General features: G+C 40.4%; 1 protein-coding gene across 1 annotated transcript; it reads left to right on the top strand.

Annotated features, from left to right (window-relative positions):
* The first annotated feature begins 4,566 nt into the window (after positions 1-4,566).
* exosc10 (exosome component 10) lies at positions 4,567-14,779 on the top strand. Its single transcript, XM_073470791.1, has 25 exons — positions 4,567-4,734; positions 5,717-5,853; positions 6,277-6,400; positions 6,484-6,588; positions 6,774-6,933; positions 7,042-7,150; positions 7,238-7,313; positions 7,396-7,506; positions 7,710-7,853; positions 8,693-8,883; positions 9,865-10,021; positions 10,200-10,348; positions 10,544-10,594; positions 10,721-10,832; positions 10,966-11,013; positions 11,113-11,188; positions 11,269-11,378; positions 11,469-11,561; positions 11,650-11,718; positions 12,159-12,264; positions 12,344-12,417; positions 13,901-14,081; positions 14,203-14,267; positions 14,351-14,427; positions 14,532-14,779. The coding sequence occupies exons 1-25, from the start codon at positions 4,606-4,608 to the stop codon at positions 14,560-14,562; spliced, it is 2,685 nt and encodes an 894-aa protein (XP_073326892.1). The 5' UTR covers positions 4,567-4,605; the 3' UTR covers positions 14,563-14,779.
* Positions 14,780-15,076: the final 297 nt, after the last annotated feature.

The raw sequence follows: 15,076 nt of genomic DNA, 5'->3' as shown, positions 1-15,076 counted from the left end.
ATGAGTGAAGAAGTATACAAGTCTTGGAGGAGACACTGTCTGATAATATACACAGTTATCCCCATACCTAAACAGTTATCCGGTCTCGCCCCTTGCTATGAAGGCTGGCTTTTCACTTTCCCCTTCTGGTGTGGCCTTCTGATATGGTCACGCCATAGAAATTTGTTAATTTCAACCATAACTGGGCCTGTGGCTCCTCAGTTAATCCACAGACATGAGAGTGTTAAAGCAAACAAGCATATTTCCAAAAAATGGCAAACCGTTCCTTTCAAGAGTAATTTGACTGATTGCATGAAGTAACACAGTCCAGTTACAGATATACAAAATAGCAGTTTAATACTTTGTGAGCATAAAAATTCATGCCTGGCCTTTTGAACAATAGCTAAAAAAAGCTCAGCTCAAGGTTCGCTTACTATCTTTATCCAGACCTTCCAAACCTCCACGGCTATATCAGCAATTTTAGTTTCCTCCTGTGAGTCACACAACTGTGTGAACTCCATTTGCTGAAGAAAACTGTTGCAATGTGGCTGAAATTAACCTCCAGATGTAAAACTCACCTTGAGTGAAGGGTAATTCCACCAAATGTACACATTAAAGTGTGTTTACAGGTCTACTGCATATGTGGATGATAGCAGTTTAAAGCCTTTTGTGGCTCCAGAGGAAGCTGCGTTTAATCGGATAAATTGCCCCCAGTGATGTCACTCAATGGCTAAATTGCATTGTGGGAAATGTAGGAGCCAGATTTTGAAAAGGAAAGAGACTGCGTCGAAAAAAGTGGCCGGTATCTCTGGTTCTGGTGTATTGATTTTGATTATTTGTTTTTAAAATGGTGCCTACATTACACACAATGCAGCCTAGCCACTGAGTGACTTCGCTTGAGGTAATTTATCAGATTACATGCAGCTTCCTCTGGAGCCACAAAAGGCTTTATACTGTTTTTTTCAGATATGCAGTAGTACTCCCCCAGCCCTTTAAACACACTTTAATGCGGAGAAATGGCGCAGTTACCCTTTAAGATTTTTATTTTTCAAATCTGTTTGTGTCTAGTTCAGTGCTGCCTAAAGTGGTTCGATTCTTCTCTTCTACAACTCTTCTAGTTGTACTGGATCGCCTGTCAGCCAATCAGAGTCCAGAATTCTCAGTGGCCATGGTATAATATCTTTGGGCTTTGGACTGTTGCACAGGCAAAACGAGAGAACAGCATCTATCGTTTGGGGGAAATGTATGCATAATGCATTTCTCTCTATTTTCCGACATTTCCTAGACTGATCTAATAATTGGAAATAATCATTATATTCAGCCCTAGTCTTCATCCATCTGTGCAACACAGAGTAGTCGTGCCAGTCAACACGCATCATGAGCCATTACAGTCGAGACGAGAGGCTTAAAGTGCTGCCAATTGTGCCAGTCTGATAATTGAAATCTAGCCACCAGCTTAGACATTATTTGGCAAAATGTATGGTCAGCTGTGATTTAATACTTTGTGAATCTGTCCTTTCTTGTCAGTTGTATTGGCTTTTTTTATGTGTTACGTGTTGTCATTGTTTATTTATGTATTTCAGCAAACCCCCCCTGCTCAGGTATTCAGACCTGCTTCATCCTACCTTTCAATAGTGCTACAGTGGCAGGGGCGGATAGATCACGAATGTGTCAGCGCCCGACACAAGGGCCTATTTAGCAGTCTGACTTGACAAATGGAAAGCCTGATATGTGCCGTGATTTAACAGACATTAAAATATCTTAGTAAATTAGAGCGGGCCTGAGGGGATTCTATGGGAAAGGGCATAGGAATAATGGTACTAATGACACCCGCTCAAGACTAATATATCAGGATTTAGGGAGGACTAAATCAGGACAATCCCATCAAGATGACACCAGGAAGATTCAAGGGTGTGTGTCTGTTTGTGTGGTTATTACCTTACCCCACGGGGTCATGGACAACTGTTTTCAACCATTCTGCTATTTGGAAAAACAATAGTTTGAACTCATTTCTTGTACTTAACCACGGTTCAGGGTTTTTGGCAACAGAAACATTGATACAAGGTCAGTATGGGAGGTAGAAAATAAACGAGTTTGAGTTGAATTTCTTATTTTTCACATCACCATGGATCGCCAGTGCAAAGGAACAAGTGGAGAAAAGCTCCAGAATCCCAAGGCCAGGTCAGGCGCAGCTCGCAGGATACAGTTTGTATTAAATGTGAAGACAAAAGGTTTTCCTTCCCCGATGAGTGTCAATTACTTTCTGAAAGCAGTCTTTGAATCCTGTTATGTTGTTTTTGTGGCTTTACGTGTGGTTATATCTGTATACATTCTCTCATCACAGAATGTCATTGTTAAGCTAACAAATGTTTACACAGGAAAAATGCATCATTCTGGCTGATTTATTGATTCTGCTGAACTGGAAAAAAGACAACATTACAGTTTATGAACGTGTGTCTTGGGTACATAGAAGCATTGCCAACCTCTTTGTTTTGTAACGTGTCAGTACTGTGGAGATGTTTGGATTTTGATTTTTCTCTTGTTTTAATGTTTGATATGGTTCCTGATTGTTTCTTTTTTTTTTCTTCTAAAAATTCTGCACAAAGGTCAAGTGTTGCTTTAAATTAACATTTAAGAGCCAGTCTCGGCTCATTCAAAAGCCAGTGTGATAAGATCTCCCTTGCCTTCATACAGTATACTGTACATGCTGTATGTGTTTTCTTGTGATTTGAAGCAATGCCCCCCTACTGGGAGACCAAACTGTGGTGTCCTACTTCCAATTGTAATTCTCAGTCGAACCCCAGAATCTGAAAAATACATGAGCAGAGAGAAACATTTCTTAGCAGCTGCTATCACACACAGCCTTTTGGTGCAGTGACACAAACACTACCTGTTACAGGGTAGTCAGCCAGTGCACATTAGATAATACAAGTTGTACTATCTACTAGTACTTTTTGTCTTTTTATAACAGAACAACTTTACAATTTTCTTGCTACTTTCAAGATCAGAAAAGACAGAATTGATCAGAAAACAAATAAACGAGTTACCCAAAATTTGTAATTCCATTGAGATTGATGAAGAAAATCCAATTAGAGCTCCGGGTGACAACGCTTGGCCTTTCTGTTGTGACTCCTCAGTATTTTTGATGTCCAGGTGATCTCCGTGAGATCGTGGCAGTAAACGTTTTCACATTGAAAAGTCATCAGCTGATCTTGATATGCTGAAGCTGTGCATGTACGATATCGTTTGGTGCATCTGTGTTTTCTAAATGAGGGAGTTAATAAAAACAATTCACTGAGGATTTTCTCTCCTGGACTTGTTTTTTGAGTTATATGTGTGGCACGGTGTCATTTTCGGCATCAGCAGTTTTAGTGTCTTTACTGCAGGAGGAATTTGAGTGGTGCTTTGGGGCACCATCAAAGCTATAAAATGCATAATATTATGAAAAAGCATATAAATGAGAGTAAATGGCAGCAGTAATGTCCTATTCAGTGGATAAAGAACACATTTTCGACAGTTTTTGCTGCATTTACTAATTGTTCAATTATTTAATAAGGACTATCCTTACAGAAAATCCAATGTTTTGACACTAAAGATAACATGTATCAAGCAGTCGGCTTGTACTGCAGCATTTGCAAAGAACACTGATTAATTTCTTGGGCTCATGTGTGCGTGTATCTGCTGAAGTCAAGATACCTTCCACTAAAAACAATGGAATGACATGGAAAGCTGCTGTGAAATATTGATTGAGCCAGTGTTGCAGAGATGCTTTTAAGATAATAAGAGGGAGAGGACCCTGTGAAGAGATCAATAGGCAGGGGAAGTGAAGAAAAGAAAGGTTTCTCCCTACACACCACAGATCATCCATAATGAGCAGGTGTGTCAATACTTAAGTGATGGCTCTTCACATGCTATTGACCACTGAATCACAGCACTAGGCAACCGTAACTTCTTACACAAGACACTAAAAGAAAGGCTTTTAGTATGCTTTCTATACCTGTGGTATCTTTATTACTGAAAACTGCAAAATGCTGTGATTTCACATATGGTTTAGATAGCCCTTACAGAGATGTTGTCTATGATGTGATTGGTGTATTCTTCCCATATATACCCGCAACACGGTGCGAATGCTGTAGTTCAGTTGCTGCAGATTGCAAATGTCAATACTGCCCCCCCATGGCACCAGCATCCTGGTGCAACACTCCAGGGGAGATCAGGCTGTGTCTGCAGTCTCACTGCATTGAACAGATACACTGATCAGACCAGAGCCTCACCATGCAGTGGAACAATGACAAGATGTGTGACCTCTCTTGATTTGGGGTGGTAGAAGTCAACATTGAAATAGCAAAAACTCAAATGTTGCAGGTATGTAAAATAACAGTTGTATTTTAGCAGCACGTTCAGGTAAAAACAAGCATTTTTACTCATGATAATGTCACAATATTTCCAGTAAGATCCCAATAAATTGTAGAAAAGCAAACACAGTCCGTGCTTGTGCTTCCACTCCAGGCCGGTAGGTGTCGCTCTCTCCCCCGTCAGCTTCCCTCCGAGCAGCTCCCGAAGAAAACATTGAGGAAAAGAGGGCTGCTTCCTGCGGCTCACATGTACACAGTAGTATCAAACTAGATGATGGCTTCTTCTTCAAAGAGTAATGATTCCACAAACAGTGGCCTCAAAGACAACAGTTCAGACCCAAACGACGAGGAGAAACCCGAGTTGTGTCCGGGTTTTAAAGACGTGGATGCCTTTGTTAAAGTGAGTGAACTAACGAAGCTGGACGCAGAGTTTATGAGTTCAGACTAGCAGTCGAGGGGGCAACGTGGATGTGTGTGTAGTCACCTTAGTGTAGATGCATCAGAAAACGTAGAAAACAGACGTCGTTTGACGTGATGTTGTCTCGAAGTAATTTGTAAAGTAATGATCGGTTTTTACGAGAGCTGAGCCTCGTTGGTGTGCTAATTAACGCTAGCTTACAAACATTAGCCTTTCTTAAAGTCAGTGTTCTCGTGTACATTTCATGTAACGCTATGTCTGCAAGTAAGGTAGAAATAGAAAGTGAAATAGGAAAATTGTTTCGTCTAAAATATCACACGCATTAAAGGACTCAGCTCAACGGTATTTAACTCAGCTAGCTGAAGTGATAGCTTTTAAATAGAACATTAAAAAACAAAGCTAATATCTAGCTAAATTTGTGAGGCTGACAGAGCTAGTAAAAAGATAAATAGGTGAAATAAGTTGTGTCATTCAGCATTCAACAACTTAAAATATGTCACTTTTAATGGCCGCCATGTTTGTTTTGAAAACCCCGATATGACGTGAAATAAACTAAGAAGCAAAATAGACGTTAGCTTCCAGTGTCTGTCTGTTGTAAATGTTTAATTGTGCTACATTTGATTCTATTGGGAACAATTTAAGAAGTATTAAAGAATAACCAATCCACCAATTTTACACATTGAAGTGTATGTACAGATCTTGGGGAGTACTACTGCATATGTAAAAAGTGGTTAAGTTGCATTGTGGGTAATGTAGGTGCCCGGTTTTGAAAAGTTGTCCACTGGTCTCCCATTTTACTCCTATAACACTGTTGGACTCATTGTGGACACTTGATCAAAATCGATACAGCCGAACCAGAGATGTCACCTTTTTATTCCACACATCCTTCTTCCTTCTCAAAATCTAGAATCTATTTGGTGGCATTACCCTTTAACTAACAGCTCGGCCTGTCTCTCCTCTGCAGCATGGATTCGGTGCTGTATTATCAGCCACCAAAGCATCCGCCAGCTTGCCTCAAGCTGGAGATGAATTTGATTTCTATCGGAGTTTCCCGGGCTTCCAGGAGTTCTGTGAAAGTCAAGGAGATAAGCTCCTACACTTGTGAGTATATATTATGTTGTGGCATCTTGTGAGTTTTGGCTCAGTCAGACATGCACCTGTCGCTGCCAGTGATGGCTCTACCTCTCATCCAATGACCTTAAAGCTCATGAAACTGACAAACTCTGTCAGGAGCTGTGGACTGCATGCCAAAGTTCATTTTTATTGAATGTGAACACATGAATTCGCACATTTGTCCAAGAGAAAAGGCGCTCACGTGCTGTGTGTTGCCTTTGGAAATGGAGGTTAACCTGATTCTAGTGGAGTCAAATCACCCCAGTTTTTGCAGTTGTACACTAGCAGACTACACAATGCAACATCACTCTCGCAGTCCATTTACAGTCCGTGACATTACATCCTGTTTTGATGCGCAGCGGTAACGCATATCTGACTGAGTTCATTCTTGTCACTGTGTCCCTGTGTTAGCATGAGCCAGATAATGCAGGTCCACGGCTGCAGATCTCACCTCAGAGACCGGAACAAGCTGACAGGGCTGGAGGAGAGGTTTGACTTGGTTGTGGACTCGAACGACGTCATCCTTGAAAGAGTGGTATGACCTAAAGCTTTGATGTTAACACAAATTTCATCATGAAGTCTTTGCAAACCGACAGAGTGCATGAATCTGATTTCCAGGGGATTCTTCTCGATGAAGCTGATGGGGTGAACCGGAGCCAGCAGCCTGTCATGCCCGCAGGGTTTCAGCCTCCCAAGATTGTCGTTTCCAGCTGGAATCGCAAGGTTGGCTAATTAACCTCTAAGCTCTTATACTGCAGATTTGGGCTGCGTTCAAGCTGAAGCATTATGTGCCAGTCCTGGCATTCAGGCACTTAAAGCACCAGACTGTTTTCTTTTTTTGAAACACTTGATAAGCATTCATACAGGTGCTTCACACCTTGTGGTAAACAATGCTTTTTATTGAACAGGGTTCTGGCTCTGGCAGTCGTTCTGAGATGTTCCGACTGCTTCATGCCAAGAATGTTGCAAGGCCTCAGCTGAAATTCAAGGAAAAAGTTGACAACAGCAACACACCATTTATTCCAAAGATCTTCATCAAGCCCAACGCAGTAAAGCCTCTTCCTTCTTGTAAGACTTCTCTCTCTTCTTCCAATCTTTTGTTTTAATAAGATTAATTTGGCTTAACTTTACTCTTCACATTCATAAAGTATTTGCTTTCTTGCTCTCCACTTGTAGATTTCACCAACAAACAAATCCGTAAAGAGAGACCCGAGGACCTCGATGTCCCGGCTGCCCTGGCTGACTTCATTCACCAGCAGAGAACTCAAGAACACGTTGAAGACATGTAAGACTTGTCTCTTGTGTATTATTTACTCTTTGGCCTTTTCTATTTCTCGTTTTCCATCTAAAGTTGTGATATTGATTATTGTAGGTTTGCTCACCCATATCAATACGAACTGGATCATCTTGTAATATCAGAAAGCCTTCTCTCTAAGCCAGAACAGCAGGTAAGTCATAATTGTCTTTAATATGGTACTCTGATTATTGGTATGGCTTCTGCTAAATCTTTTGCTTGTGGGTTATTTTTAGATGTACAAACCAATGGCTGAATCTAACTTCTCCTTCATTGACACACTGGAGGATTTGGTGGCTCTTAATGAGAAGCTGTGCAAATTGTCTGAATTTGCAGTGGACCTTGAGGTAAGGGATTGGAAAATAGCTTCTTGGATTTCTATGTATGCCTACACGATGCAATGTGATTCAATGAAACAGCCGAGCAACAGATGGTGCCTTTGTGAGACTCATAATGTTGGCATCTTGAGTCAGGAAGGCATTGATTCAGTGTTGTGCTTAACTCTTGTGTATAAGCAGAACTTATGTTAACACTCTGTTCTCCGCCACAGCATCACTCCTACAGGAGTTTCCTCGGTCTCACCTCTCTGATGCAGATCTCCACCAGAGAGGAGGACTTCATCATCGACACGCTGGAGCTCCGCAGCGAGATGTACATCCTGAACGAGGCGTTCACTGACCCGGCCATTGTCAAGGTAATGGAACCGTTCCACAAATCCTTTGTTCCTGTATCCTGTTGATATTGACTGTTCAAAGGGAAGATTATATTACATGTCTAAGATTTGTTGCCAAGATTCCTATGTAGGGCTGCAACTTACAATTATTTTCGGTATCAATTAATCTGCTGATTATTTTCACACTGATGTAAATAATGGAGAAAAAAAAAAGAATTGCTTCTTTCTACCAACCAGCAGTCCAAAAGACTTCATTTACTATTATGAGTGACAAAGAAAAGCAACAAATCCATACTCTTAAGAAGCTGAAACCAGCAAATCATTGATATTTTTGCTTTTAAAATGACTAAAAACAATTAAACATCTCAGCAATAAGAACAGCCTTAAAATGGCCTCAAGGAAATATATTTTTTTAGCAGATGAAATTGAAGATGACTCAGACTACTTATGAACTGGCTGCATCTGAACCATCTAAAGGTACCTAGAGAAGAAATCTCCAGCGATGTAGTGATATTAAGTTTGCAAAGATATAATCTTGAAACCTTTGAGGTGTCTCAGAGCCCTACAGTTTTCACACGTGTTTAATAAAGTTGGCGGGTGTCCTCTGGTGTGTGGGAGCTGCCGTGACTCACTCACTTACTGTAGGATACCCGTGAAACGTGTGCTGCGTGGGCTTGAACTGTTTCACAAGATCTGTGAAATAATCCAAATGGGAAAATGTCACATGGTGTGTCTCCAGTATGTTTAATGTTTTTGATTCAAATATTTTCTGCATCAAAGCAAGTCATATTATTATTATTTTTAATTTGGGAAGCTTTCCAGAGAGGTTTCAGCTGAATATCTTTCTTTCCTGTTCTCAGGTATTTCATGGTGCTGACTCTGACATTGAGTGGCTCCAGAGGGACTTCGGCTTGTATGTCGTCAGACTTTTTGACACGCATCAGGCTAGCCGAGCTCTGAACCTGGCCAGACATTCTCTCGACCACCTGCTCACGCACTTCTGCAATGTGGGCTCAGACAAACGCTACCAGCTGGCTGACTGGAGGATTCGGTACGGAGATGACTGATGGGATAGAGTTCTTTTAATGTCTTAACAAGATAGTGTATCATGTATTTCAGACTGTTTATAACATTATTCTTGGGATGTATTCACACCTGGCTTGTTTGGAACAGTTGTTCAGAAACAAGGAGCATATGTTAACACATCGTTCACACTCAAATGCGAGATAGATCAAGTGGGCTGAGGTCACCAAGAAAGGGTGGCATCGGCCCACTTTCATGTTCCTTTACGGTATGAAAGTAAGCAGACCAAACACGGGATTTTTCTGATGGTACATGTATGATTTTAGCATAATTTTTAAAAAGCTAAACTACTAATAAATCAATCTGCTGATTGTGAAATCTGTACAGGAAGCAATCTTATAATTGATCTGTCTAAGCTATGTACATATTTATGCAATTCATTTGCTTAACATGTATGCACATCAGCGCAGGTATTTTCCTCGATTAACGGGTCAAGTTAAAGTGTGTGACAGGGATCCCACAGTAATAAGCCCTAAATCATTATACAAGATGCCTGCTTTTTGTCCTGTCTCTCCCTTTTAGTCATGATTTATTACATGCAGACAATGTGCAGTCAAATAACTAATAATGCTTATAATCAATTATTTCTTTATGAGCTCTTTGTGACACTAAAGAACATAAATATACACATCAGAAGCATTAAAGTGCTGCATAAACTTCAGTTAGTCACCGGAGTTCGATCTCCCCTTTCGAGTCCTAATAATGCACAGTGACAATCACCAAAACTGCCCAGTCAACCAGTTGCATGTCCTTCTGTGTGAAGTAATATTTACTCCTCCTTTAATTACTAAAAGTCAGTGTGAGCAAGAACCAGACCAAAACTAGAATGCAACAGATGTTTTACTTTTCCCTTGTTGCAGACCAAATAAAGGTGTTAATACACTCTTAAAATACTTTTTTTTTACTATAATTGATTGATTGAAGTAACTGTCATACTTTGGCCTTGTAGCCCCTTGCCAGATGAGATGGTGCAGTACGCCCGGACAGACACCCACTACCTCCTTTATATCTACGACTGTGTGAGGGCGCAACTGCTGGACTTCAACCACGGGCAGCCTGGTCTTCTGCAGAGTGTCTGGAACAAAAGCAGAGACATTTCCCTGAAGGTGAGAACAGACCTCATTTCATACATCATGAAGATTAAATTGACGCTTAAAAATCAACCTATTCCAGTATTCTGTCTGTTTCTTTTACTGCTTTCATATTTTTACATTTCCGCACACATAATTTCCTGTATTTTATGACATTTGTCACAATTCACTATGCCACCCCACTCCCATACAGAAATATATGAAGCCTATATACACAGAGGAGTCATATCTGGAGTTGCAGAGGAAGCAGAAAAGGTCTTTCAACACCCAGCAGCTCACTGCCTTCAGACTGCTGTTTGCCTGGAGGGACAAGCTGGCCAGGCAGGAAGATGAAAGCACCGGGTAGGCTGTTTGGAAATGGATGGACTTGCTTTCCTGGAAATCTGCTGCTGGAGCGGTTTCTCCTATGTATAATTCGTGCCCAGCCAGATTTTGCAACCCACATGCTTCTGTGACAATCTCCCTGCTTTTAGAATCATTCATAGTCTTTCTACATCTGTCTTAACATGTTTTAATATAATGTTTTATGTGTTTTAGATATGTCCTGCCTACTCACATGATGATCAAGATATCTGAGGAGCTGCCAAAGTAAGTGGATTAGATTTCCCACTTTGATTCATTTCTTTAGTGTTCGTTGTTCTCACTTCATTGCAGGCGGAATTTAGTGTTTTTATTCGTAGCATCCAGCAAAGTATTTTGTCTTTATCTCCTCAGAGAGCCTCAGGGCATCATTGCCTGCTGTAACCCTGTACCCCCGCTGGTGAGGCAGCAGGTCAATGAGCTCCATTTGCTCGTGCAGCAAGCCAGAGAAATGCCTCTCCTTAAGGTGAGAAATGATGGGTGGCAGCAGGGATTTAACGTTTCCTGTCTGTGAAGTAATTTCAGTGTCTGTGTTGTTAAGTCACTTGTCAGTGAAGTCGTCTAAATCACTCAAACATTGTTTTCTACACTCCAAATAGGCGGAGATTGCTGCTCAAAAGAATAAGGGACTCACACCAATTAAAAAGGTTTGTCCAAAACTTATTCAACCATGTGGATGTTTTAAGTTTTTGCATTCTGCAGTTGTTGCTGGGGTAACATACATGTGATCTTGTATAATTTTCCAGCCAGAGGTCACGCTGTTTGGTCCTCATGATACATCCAGGGTCTCTGAGAGTGACCTCCACCCGTTTTCTCCTGATGGTAATTTTTATACTTGTATATGTTGTGCATTATCCTGTTGGTATAATATATTAGTACCTTAAACAAGTATTTATTTTCAGAAATGCCTGTGAAACAAGGGATGCTCTTCTCAGATGATGAGCACAACATGGATGTTGATGTACAGAAAACAAGTGGTCTCATGGCAGAAGCTAAAATCACACTGTTTGAGGTAGAGGTCTTCTTTGAGTCGACTTTATTAAGCCAGTTGATTTGTATGCAGTGTTGAGGCCTAATGTAAGAACTCTGCTTCCTTTTGAAGGAGCCGAGAATCCTGAAAGACGAAGAGTCCCTCCCTGTGGCTCAAATGAAAGCCAGACGTATCATTGAGTCATTTGAAAACCCTTTCAGAATGGTAAGAGATGACAAGTCATTAACCCTCAGTGTTGTTTGTATTTTATTCTCCTCGACGCACAGCATTCAACTATCTTCTTTAATTTCAGTATTTACCCTCCAGTGATGTCCACGTCAACAAGAATGCCAAGTTTGACCCATCTTCAAAAATATTCGAGGTAACTTACAGAGCTAAATACAGTCATGTATATCCAGACTTAGGCCTCGTCCACACATTGAAAACATTGTCAGCAGCCATTTTGTCTCTGTTTTCCATCATTATATTTAGAAAGACACAAACCAGCATTGATAATACAGACAATATAACATCCATTCTGTCAGTGTACAAACTCAGATACTCCAGTATCATATAACACATACTCAGAGTTCACATTTGCCAATGATGCTACATTCACTGATAAGGCCCAATAAGGAAGTGTATGTGAGTGTCTGCCCGTCCAGACGTAAACACTGAAAACTGTATATACGTGTGTATATAAGGCCAAAATGCAGAAAGAAAAGCTTTGTTTTAAGAAATACCTGTGTACATGTTGACAGGGCCTTATTTGTGTTTTCCTCTTAACTACATGTTCATGGCTGTACCATCCCATATTTACAGATCAGTAAAAGATGGAAACTGCAGAGTATTGAGCAGCAACAGAAAGAGCTGGAGGCCAAGAAGAAAGCCAAAGAAGAAGCAAAACAACACGCAAAGAAAGTGGCAGGTAACTGGGTCTAACTTGCTCTAAATGTACACTTTTTAAAGTATTGTTCCCTATTGAATTTCACTTTTGATTTCTGCAGACGAAAGAAACAAGGCTAAACAGAGCTACCAGGAGTCTCTTCAGAATGTTGCCACCGTTCGCCAGCAAGCAGTGGTGAGTCATTTGCACTCTCGTCCTTCCGTTTCCTCCGTGCCGCCTCAGATAGGCTTTGCACTCTGTCAACTTCGCTGTTGACGTCCCTGTTGGGAGAGAAGGAGCATATGATAAAGATGAGTTATAGTCACCCAAGAGCCTGGTACTGTGTATTAAAGATAGTGCTTTAATAGCCAGCATACACCTCTGCATTGCCCCCTATTTTCTTGAGACACGGCTGGTATTTTTGTGCATAAATGCGGTGACTCACAAGCGAGTGAACCACTGCTACCAGTCTGCAGCACCGGCATTTTAGTGGCCTTTTAATATTTATATCTGTCACACGATGTGTCTGGGGAAGAAGAAAGCACAGCGTGGGATTGACGCATTAGAGACACGTCCTCCACTCATCAAAAGATTTTCTGTGCTCCTGGGGAACAACAATAGCTACCGTCTACCCAAAAGCCCACTTTCTGTTAGCGCCATCTCTCTGGGGTATTGCCTGGCACCCTCCCGCTATTACGTGCTCATGCCACCATATGGTGTTTCCTCTCTGTTTTAAAGGCTCAGTGAGACAACAGTCCCTGTACTTCATCTTGAAAGAGAACAGGAAGAGTGGTCACTGCCGTTTGACTCTTGCTTCTACTTTTCACTGCATGAGCCTTCAGCCATGAGTCGCTGGTGCACACAGTAATGATGTGCACCCCAGTAATCCATTGTGTGATGATGGCTTAAGTGAAGCGTTGGTTTTAAGGCACTCCCTGCTGAAACGGCACTGGCAAATAAGCACGTTGGCACCGTCTGGTGGAATGCATTACAGTCAGACCAGTTGGCAGCCGCACTTGAAAGTAACACTCGTCAACCTGCCAACTGCAGGCAAACATTGGCTCTGCCGATTAACTGTCAGTTCCAGTCGGCACTTTGGCAGTGAAGTTTTTCTTCTTTCTTTTCTAATTTCAGTTTGAAATAAAAGCTTTGCGGTTTTCCAAAGCTTCTACTGCATTGATGTTATGAATGACATTATCGAGGGAATATAGCTGTTATTGGGCTCCAACATCAGTAGTTAGTGACAGTTATTCATCAAAAATTGATTTACTTCCATCAGTTCAATTTAAGCAAGTCAGATAAATGAATCGGAAACAACCACGGGGAGATAATATCACAAGAATACATGATTTGTCAAGACGTGATTAAAAGTACCATAAAAAGGATCTTTAGCAAAGTAGTCCTTTTTAATTGGATCAACAAATATAAATAAGAATCAATGTCATCCTTTCTTCAAGTTAATAAATAAGGATGATAAAACCTACTTTTTGAAGAAATTGTGTTGTTTTTGGTTTCAGCAGTAATGTAATTACAAAGCAGTCATGAAGGTTAAACCTCTGATGCTGTCATTCACACCATATACTGCAAATTTGATTGCATAAATACACACAGTTAATAATACATTTGTTGAAATATTTATTTTGAGAATTAAACAGAATATAATGATCAATTTCTTTAGGAATCTGCAAAAGGTGGCGCAAAGAAAAGAGAGAGGGTTCCCAGTGAGGTTGGAGAGTCGACTCCCAAACCAAGTAAGAAGCTGATGACATCTGCAGAGAAGCCCCAGAAGACTGAACCGCCTCCACAAGAGAGCTTCAAGCCCTTTGACTACAGTCAGTCCGACCTCAAAGTCTTTGCTGGTATGTATATTGTTCAGGTTTTTCATATTACTTTGGACAAATCAAATCTTACTTTACCTTCAGTTGCAGTTGCTGTACATTATAAAAATGAATTGACATACATGCATGTACTTTTTTACAGGTAATAAATCAAAGGACAACACACAGTTTGATCCCAACCGGCAATCCCATGATTTTAAGAAAAAGGTATTTATTTTTTAATACATTTGTGTGTTTCTGCAATATATATTTTGTTAGTGCTTGATGAATTTAAAATATTGGTCCAACAGAAATTTGCCAAAGGACAAAAATCCAATTTGGGAGCTGGAGGCCGGAGTATGTCATACATGGCTGGAAAATCTGACAGGTAAACATACAGTAGACAGTAATATACACAAGAAGATTATTTTGTTTTCTTGTGCAAATTCAAACATCCCAGTGTGTTAATCATTGTCTGTTTATTCTCTACAGAGGATTCCGGCACAACTGGCCCAAAAGATAAACTGTCTTTGATGTTCCTTTTCTGTCTTATTTTAAATCTTCTTTTTTTTTCATCCTGCAGAAACAATGTTCCCATTTCTCCCTTCTTGCCAGTGAAATTCAGTATTTCAGTATTTAATGAATTTCAAAATGTATTTTTTTCCCCATCTGCGGAACAGTTTACCTTGTAAATATGTGGACGCACAAACCTCTTTATTAAAGTTGATTTTAGAGGAAAAGATTCTTGCCTATATTTTTTTTATTAAAACCAAATCTAAAAAAAAAGAGTTTCATTTTGGTAAAGCAGTATCATAATCAGACTTTTCTTCTCAACTTTCACCACTGATATTAAGATACAGACATAAATGTACCTCAGTTTGTGCACAGGGGCATTGTCATGTTGAAACAGAGGAGAGCAATCTCCAAACTGTTGCCAGAAAGTTGAAATACCACTACTGTTTAAAAAAAAAAAGTTCCTTAGTATTAAGGTTTGCCATCAGTTTACTGTGTAGTCTGAGCTGAAACTCATAAACAGC

The sequence above is a fragment of the Pagrus major genome, chromosome 7 (genome assembly GCF_040436345.1).
Source record: "Pagrus major chromosome 7, Pma_NU_1.0".
Lineage (NCBI taxonomy): Eukaryota > Metazoa > Chordata > Actinopteri > Spariformes > Sparidae > Pagrus > Pagrus major.
This window is presented reverse-complemented; position numbering and strand designations above follow the sequence as displayed.

Bases quoted from the DNA above. Each gene is read 5' to 3' on its own strand.
- exosc10 (XM_073470791.1), top strand. From the start codon at position 4,606: ATGATGGCTTCTTCTTCAAAGAGTAATGATTCCACAAACAGTGGCCTC. The intron at 11,562-11,649 runs GTAAGAGATGAC...CTTTAATTTCAG, and splicing joins TTGAAAACCCTTTCAGAATG to TATTTACCCTCCAGTGATGT. The intron at 14,428-14,531 runs GTAAACATACAG...TATTCTCTACAG, and splicing joins ATGGCTGGAAAATCTGACAG to AGGATTCCGGCACAACTGGC.